We start from the raw sequence: 8,066 nt of genomic DNA, 5'->3' as shown, positions 1-8,066 counted from the left end.
TGTGAGTATTACTAGGCTATTTCTATCTTTGCATCTTTAAAGTTTTTTCCAATTTAAACAAATTCAAAAAAAGGCTGTTCGGCAATTTCTTTTCTAGTTATTACTCACTCCTTCGATCAGTTTCGTATTCGTTACTACTAAACGTAAATATTTGATCAGCAACTTCTTTCATCATTTCTATTTGTTTTCGTTTTCTATTCAGCTTAATTAGATTCATTTTGTCGAAAGTTACCGCTTCAACAATCTCGCCCATTTCTTCATATCAGCTTCTCATAAACTTAGGTGGAAAATTGCACATAAAATGCAAAAGTAACAGGTACTTAAGGTTAAGCTGCCATGAATGACACCATTATACTTTTAACAAATTTCACATTTTCCATTGCTATTGAAAATATACCAAATTTGTTTCTTATGTGCAATTTTATAGACAGCTTGACCAAAAACTACATAAACTGTTAGAGCTCAGCTATCTACTAAAAGACGTACTTTTGAAACTTTACAAACTTGACTAAACTATTGAGATGTAAAATTTTCTTTTTCTGCTTTTTTGCTATTTCCCAAAGGGCATACTAGAAAAAAATATATTATTAAGTTTAACCCAATATAGAAATTTAATATCTAATTTGTAGGTTCTTACACATTGTCATACATAAGTCAATATGATAAAAAACTATACTATTAACATTGGCGTAAATTTTGAATAAAAGCAACATCAAAATTTAACTGATTTTTTGAACTGCGTGTTGATGACGTGACAATTGAGAATTAGTTAAGTACTTACCGAAAAAGTAGGATATTCCTAATGTAATTATGGCTCCTAGTGGCTCACAGTATACACTTCCAAAGGCAAAAGGTGTGGCAATAAGTTGACTAGCTGCTAAAATGATTACTCGGGATCTGATTCCCATTTTTGCTACAAATTTGTCGGAAATCACACCCCCAACTACAACACCAATACTTCCTACGACTATTGTGACTGCAAACAACCACCAACCTGCGAAAAAGATGTTTTCGTATAATTTCAAAATTAAAGATAAAAGCAATTTGTTAACTAATTAGTTAATCTGCGAATTACATGCTAGTTCAGCTAGAAATTAACGTTGCCAATAAAGGCAGGATCGACTCAATGGAGAAATACAAGGCAATGGAGGGAAGCAGCAGGCATTTTTTTGGCATAAATTTGCTAGATTTAAATTGTTTCCAAATCTTTGTGCTTTTCACCTTTGTAAGAAACATATTTGCGTACAATTTTTATTGCAGTTGAGACAAATTTGCGGCTCTTGTTTTAGTCCTTTGAACATTTAAATTCTGCTTCTAATAGAGACGACGAATACACTATACCAAGCTCGGTTAAATTGCGTTTCTCTATTAAATTTGTGCTTAAGAGCCTGCTTTGTTAAATAGAGCTCTGTTCCGCTCAATTCATTTAATGAAACTACTCACTTAAACGGTTATTTGCTCACGTTCTAATTCAAAGAGTTTGCACCATTTAACTAAATACATTTTATTGACTTGCTCCTGCTAGTGGAATTGTGAAAATGGGCCATGATTTACAGCATACTTACCTAAATCATAATCAGGAAAATATATTTGATAATACAAGTCGCAATTGTACGCAAAACACATTCCACCACAATGTCTAATAGATGCGGCCAGACATAACATTATAACTCGAGGTTCGCTCATCACAGTCCTTAAAAATTGTACAATAAAAATTACAAACACTACATTTTTTATCAAATAAATCTGCGAAAGCTTTTAATTCAAATAAGTACGATAAAAATTTGTCAAAAAAATCAGAGTTGCTGAAAAGAGTTACTAAAACGCTACTCGATTTCAGCGATTTCAGACTTACCAAATGGTAACTTTTTTTGCATCTGGATTAGCTTGGGCAGCAGCGTCTTCACCAATCGATTGTCTCTCTGGTTCTTTCAGAGTAAAAATAGTCAGAAATGCAAATATTAAAGCCACTATGCCTGCTCCATAATAACACACCCTCCAACCCAAACCCCAAGCGTTCAATGGAGGGATATATCTTCCCACTGGAAATGCAATACCTAAAACAGAGAAACACGAAATTTAATATTTTGTAGAATTATCTTATTTTAGTATGATATTAATTGGTTCGTGTCAATTAATTAAACATGATTTTTATTTCAGTTGTGTTACAATTACATTTTTTGTGTTACAATTAAATCGTTAATATTTAATATCACTTGGATTTTAATCAATTTTCCTTTTATTATATTGGTTTACTTCAATTAATTCATTCCAGTTTTCTGGATTTATTCACTTTGTTGAAATATTTAATTTGGGAGAATTTCGCATTTTCATTACGCCTTTAGTGAACAGATTAGTGCCATTTAAAGTTATGTTTTTGTGTATTATTATATTAATACAATACTGAAACTTAGACGGAAAGTTTAAAACTGTCGGATAACGACTGAATGTTAAAATTTCCATCTCTCGGTTGCAAGAAAATATAGCCTGCGCTAGTATTCGAGTTAGACACTCATTGTAGTAAGTAAAGTAATCGACATTTACATTAAGAATAGCGACTAATCTTATTTCTAATATTAAAAATAGTTTTAGGTGAAACCTGCCACACAGAGTTTAAAAAACCGATGTCAAGTTTCTTATATAAAAGAAACAAAAGAGATGGAGTAGGTGTGTACACACTAGGTAAAATTAAATGAAACTGGCTCGGTCTATATAATCCAAAGATTTTTTTATACCCCTAAATTTAACTTAAGCCCAAGCGCTTTGGACAATCACCTGTACAATGACCGTTCATTTGACTGTGTGGGTGACTAGTTCAAACATTAACGTTCTTATTATATTTATTTTAGTCTCTTAAAAATGATACGAGTCTTTTTTACAATTTCAATATTTGACTTGTAATTTTCGACTCATTGTTACTGGTTTTTGGCATGTTTAGCACTTGACCATTAAATTCGAGGTTTTGAATTATATATAATTTTAATACCAAACTGGTTTCATTACTTTTCTTATAATAAGGTTTACTTTACAAACAGTTGTTTACACCCTTATTATTATAATGGATCAAGTGCAAATAGAGTGAATAGTATGATCACGAATATACGGCGTCTTCAGTTTTGTGTAGCAGCGAATTAGGTAGGAATTTTTTGTGGTTTGCAGCAACTTGCATTTACGACTTATTCGCAATTTTATTTGAGGAAAAAATATTTTAAACGTTTTAAAAAGTGTCGACACGAAATCTACACTTTTTATATTAGGCATGCAAAAAGTTTTAGTGCCTCCTAACTCATTATTAAGAATTACGGTTATTAAGTTACTAACAAGTTTTGAACCACGCCACATTTTCATAAGTTTACACTCCAACTTTTTCTATTTTAAGTACATTTGAGTATTTGGATGCATAACCTACATATTTTAAGTTTATTGAAATTCCTTTTGGTATGAAACCGTTTGAAGGGTAGGTAGACGCTCTAAAATTGTAAGACTTCATAAAAATGGTAATTTCATTACAGTAAGTTTAAGCTTAACATTTGGCTGCATTCAAAGAATTTGAATTTAAAACCATCAAACTTGTGTGTTCTAGACGAATTTAGTAACTTTTCGTTTAAAAAAAATGTAAAAACTACCTACTAAATTTTTCTTTTGAGTCAGGACAGTTTTTTTGTTTCGAAAGTATAGAAGTTTTAATGTTCCGCTAAAAACTTTAGAGTTGGTCCCAATAATGACCGCATTTATGCATCATGCATCTCATGTTATCAAATCACTTTAACGATTGATTTATGTTGGAAACCTTGTTGGAATGTTTTAAATTAAACTTTATTTTGGCATTCAAAAGTTGTAATCTGGTATCTGTTGCTATGAAAAATTCATAATTCAAAGTACCAAATCATATAATTAGTAATATTTTTTTGAAAAGTTACCATTAAATTTGTTTACAATTCTAGGATCGTCCGAATTTAAAATTTATTTAAAACGTTTTGAACTTTCATTGGCTAAAAATAGTACATTTGAATCAGTAACTAAACGCAGATAGCACAACTAACGGTTCCCAGCAGTAAATAAAAACTAAGGAAAATACAACTGCGTTTTTTAACCAGGAAATAATGCGTTTTCCATGCGACATATTTATCATATTATATTTCTGCGTTAGTTTTCTTCCGTGTTCCGTATTTTTTGCACTAAATGCAATGTAACAGCATCGTTTAATCGACACAATTTAATTAAATTAGAAGCGTAACGAGTGCTAGTAAAAAATAGTCTATGGAATTTTGCTAGTTTAATTAAGTAGATTTTTCGTCGAGCTTATTTTTGACTAATAATGATTCTTGCGTTTGATTTAGAAATATATGCAAGAGGCAAAGAGTGTTTAAATCGGACGGGTCATTCAATACTTTTTTAGATACCCTTAGTGGGGCACATAACTGTAGACCATTGAGTAAGGAAAAAGTCAGTGGGTTAAAGAAAAAAATAGTTTTCCTTTATGAGTAGAATCAAAAATACCCTGTACACAACATGGGAATACTTTCAAAAATGTTGTGAAAAATTCAATACCGACAAATATCCGATCCTACTTTACTGCTCAATAATAAATCAATGCAAGACTGTTATTCTTCTTCAACTTAGCAGCGGTTTGATATTGTAAAGCAAATATCCTTTATTCTCACTCGCAACTATTTTCCTGCTAGATTACTCACCGTATCCTCCATATATTCCCCAATTGAAAATTGACATCACTAGTGCTCTTTTTTCTTCTGGAAAAATATCAGATAGAATGCCAGTACTTAGAGGATTACAAGCTGACTCGCCAGCGGCCATAACCATGCGAAGTAGTACCAAGTGCCAATATTCCGTTACRGAACCACTGACTATAATGGCTATCGAAAATACTACACTAGCAATTCCCAACATTTTTACCCTGTAATAAAAATAATGATTGATTACATATTAAAAATGTTGTTTCACTGCCTAAACGAGTCAAAAATATATTAAAAGAAAATATTAATAAAGGAATAGTCTTCAATTGAACAAAAAAGTGGAGCATTCAAGGTTTGAACATAAATTTTACATTAAAAAAGAAAAGCGCGTTATTTATGGCATATTGACAAACGACGATTTTCTGAGTAAGTAKTARCGCRAGTATTAATAGCTCRAATGRGTATTATTTAGKTAAAACTACTTCAGACTCAGATGTAGACAAAACGTGTTTGTCTGTCGTTTTTGMTTTATTYCTGTAATTTGCAATATTAYATTATATTTRMTTATAATTTAAATACAATTTCCACAAATGGTCTCATCGCAKAAATTRACAGAGTGAACTTATTTACTAAATTTTATRTTTTTATTATTGTTTGTTGGTAATATTRAAAGAGATCAAAAGTACACAATGAGTAGGACATTCAATTCTTGCATCCATATAGCGTAAGCTGTAACGAGACCAATTCTAAAAACAACCTAGTAAATATTTTCGTGCTCTGATTAAACATCCTCTGWTTAAAGTGTGCATCTACAACTTTTAACACGCWCGTAATAAAGAAACAAATAAAAATACWTTTAAAGTTTGSCTAYTTGRAAGCGTTCGATGACTTTAAAGCAAATTATAAWCAAATTASTTTWTTTTAATCTGATATAGCGCAAACTGTGCTGATGACGTTCTYAATARGAGAAGGAACTACATTTTTTCTATAATGAACGSAAATGCCTATAATTATACACTASTARCTAGGATCGACATAAGAAYTTCCATAAAAATAAAAATAAATTAWCAATKTATTCGATATATTTTATATCAATCCCTGAAAATGTCATGTGGTAATCTGCAATTTAATTAGCATGATAAAATATGTTAATTGCCCAGGGTTTTTAATAGATTTAAAAGCAGCGAACAATTACTTTCTGCTTGAGTGAGCTCATATGATTGACTATAAATCATTTTATTACATTTAACTACTGCAGGCAATTATTGTTTTTAAACTTTTGCCTGATTCTTGATCACGAAACGCTCAACGATTGTTGTGGAAAATACATAATAAAAGGTTATTACCTTTGCGGAGTGCATGTGCAAGATATATTGTAGATAATTTCCATGTTTCTCAGTTGTATAAAACGAATAAAGTATTTATTGATTAATATTAAATTTTTGCTTTTTGGTAGTTTTGAATAATGGTGTTACGAAGAAACGTGCCATCAGAATTTGTTTTTGCGTTTTACTTTCCAAGTTGACTAACACCGATTTTCTCAACTTATTAACATGTATAATGATGACTTATTTTTGACCAGCATCCATTATTTTTAAAAGCCAAGTCCATCTCAGGCATTGAAAGCCACAGACTTTCAAAAAAGTTTTTTTTATCATATAGCTTGATGGTAAAATGATTGAAATTTTTGTGAAAAATTAAAACAAATATTTTTGATCAAACAGCAGATTTTTCGAAAATGATTAAGATTGTTTTTATATTTGATGGTAAAAATTTTGAAATCGGTCAAGCCGTTTCGGAGTTACAGGTTTTCATATCTGTCCAATGAAGGAAGACTCTGGAAAGGTTGAAAACGGTTCAATTCCGTAGTTCCTGTTTTTTGTTTGATTTTAGAGTTTTTATTCATCCATCACCAAACTTTTTCGAAATTTACTCTCCCAGTTTTGTTATTTCAATTATTATAAAATATAGTACTGTGAAATCTAGTTAAAAAAATATGAATATGATTTCAAAAGAAAATATTATTGATTGCTAATTGGCACCAAACCTTGGGTGCAAAAATGGCTAACTAATTCTTTGTTTCAAGACACTTAAGTGGCTCTCTTACATGATTCAAGCATTGTCAAGGTTTCTATATATGTATTGCCAACCTTCGACCATTTAGCTAATTATGTAAATATGAGACGCTGCACTAAGAACAAGAGATCAATTCACTTCCCACTAACCATTTACATTCGAATTATCTGCTTTTACCTGTTAAACTTGTCAGCTAAATAACCCATTATGACTCCGACAACGGTAAACACCGCTATAAAGCTGGGTCCTGCTAATATTTGGTAATCCAATCCGAGACCGTTGTAAGTCCATTCGCAATATGGCTCATCATCAATAGACAATGATAAACACGTGTCTGAGTTGTTTGCATCTGAGCAAACAACTGGAAGATCGCTTAGATATAACTCTGTGTTGTTTAGTTGGCAAGTGATATCACCTGAAAATTATAAATGAAACGAAAATACCAGTTTAATAACATTTTTCATTCGTGTATAAGGAAATTTTAAAGAAACATCAAATATGAACATATGATACTAAAAATTAGTAACAGTCTCAATACATGTTGTCTATATACTTTCAAATCAATACTCAGCTTTAAACAACATTTACATAAACCCGCCACTTACCATAATGCAGGTCCATAGCTATTGCTTTGCTAGTTACTCCAATCATATAATGTCCCAGTTCTCCTAAGACATATCCAATGGACACGATGGCTAACACGTAGGTTGGATAAAGAAATGCAATTTTCTGCCGAATTTCTAACATCATTTTTTTGATCTGAAACAAAAACTGAGTTTGCATTACGTATTTATTATACGTTATTTATACGTTAAGAAACTAGGGGTTGTTGCAGAGTTACCCAATAAAAGTAGGGTATACAAAAGCTTATGTGCTTCTTAAGATGCATTTTTGAAGATAATCGTGACAAACTTTAGAAACTGTTCAAGGAGTTTTAATTAAATGTTTGAGAACTCCACTTCTCCTTCTTCTTCTTCTTCTTATATTAGGCCTTGAGCCTGTTTTTTCCGATATATTTTCTTTATTGCTGCAGTCGTATTTGTAACATAGACTGCCACCTATCTCGCCATCTTTAAAAGTTCAGTCCTGGTGGTCTGGTGCTCGTTGCTTTTAAATCCCTTTTAGCCGTCCATTCGTGTAACATGCCGGTTCCACTCTTGTTTTGCCCATTATACGACAACAAAATTCAAACAAAACTTCCTGTGTCCCTTAATGTTTTCATTTCTGTTGTTCTGAGAATTATTTTCATTTCTGCTGTTTCAGCTTTCTATTGAATATGTTAGTATTGGACTTACA

At 31.3% G+C, this 8,066-nt stretch overlaps 1 protein-coding gene across 1 annotated transcript in view; it reads right to left on the bottom strand.

The window, feature by feature from the left end:
* The window catches only part of LOC109542118 (putative metabolite transport protein HI_1104), a 40,628-nt gene extending 33,101 nt beyond the window's left edge, over nucleotides 1-7,527 (bottom strand). The window contains exons 1-6 of the mRNA XM_019911185.2: nucleotides 7,376-7,527; nucleotides 6,948-7,185; nucleotides 4,695-4,915; nucleotides 1,856-2,057; nucleotides 1,566-1,693; nucleotides 782-994 (exon numbers count right to left, since the gene is read on the bottom strand). Coding sequence (XP_019766744.1) covers nucleotides 782-994; nucleotides 1,566-1,693; nucleotides 1,856-2,057; nucleotides 4,695-4,915; nucleotides 6,948-7,185; nucleotides 7,376-7,520 — 1,147 coding nt within the window. The 5' untranslated portion in view covers nucleotides 7,521-7,527. The remainder of the gene's footprint in view (nucleotides 1-781; nucleotides 995-1,565; nucleotides 1,694-1,855; nucleotides 2,058-4,694; nucleotides 4,916-6,947; nucleotides 7,186-7,375) is intronic.
* Between the last annotated feature and the right edge of the window lie 539 nt (nucleotides 7,528-8,066).

The sequence above is a fragment of the Dendroctonus ponderosae genome, unplaced genomic scaffold, assembly GCF_020466585.1.
Source record: "Dendroctonus ponderosae isolate FM_Combo_2020 unplaced genomic scaffold, Dpon_F_20191213v2 Dpon_F_20191213_4, whole genome shotgun sequence".
Classification (NCBI taxonomy): Eukaryota; Metazoa; Arthropoda; class Insecta; order Coleoptera; family Curculionidae; genus Dendroctonus; species Dendroctonus ponderosae.
Note: the sequence above shows the minus strand (reverse complement) of the source record. Positions and strands in the feature narration are given on the sequence as shown.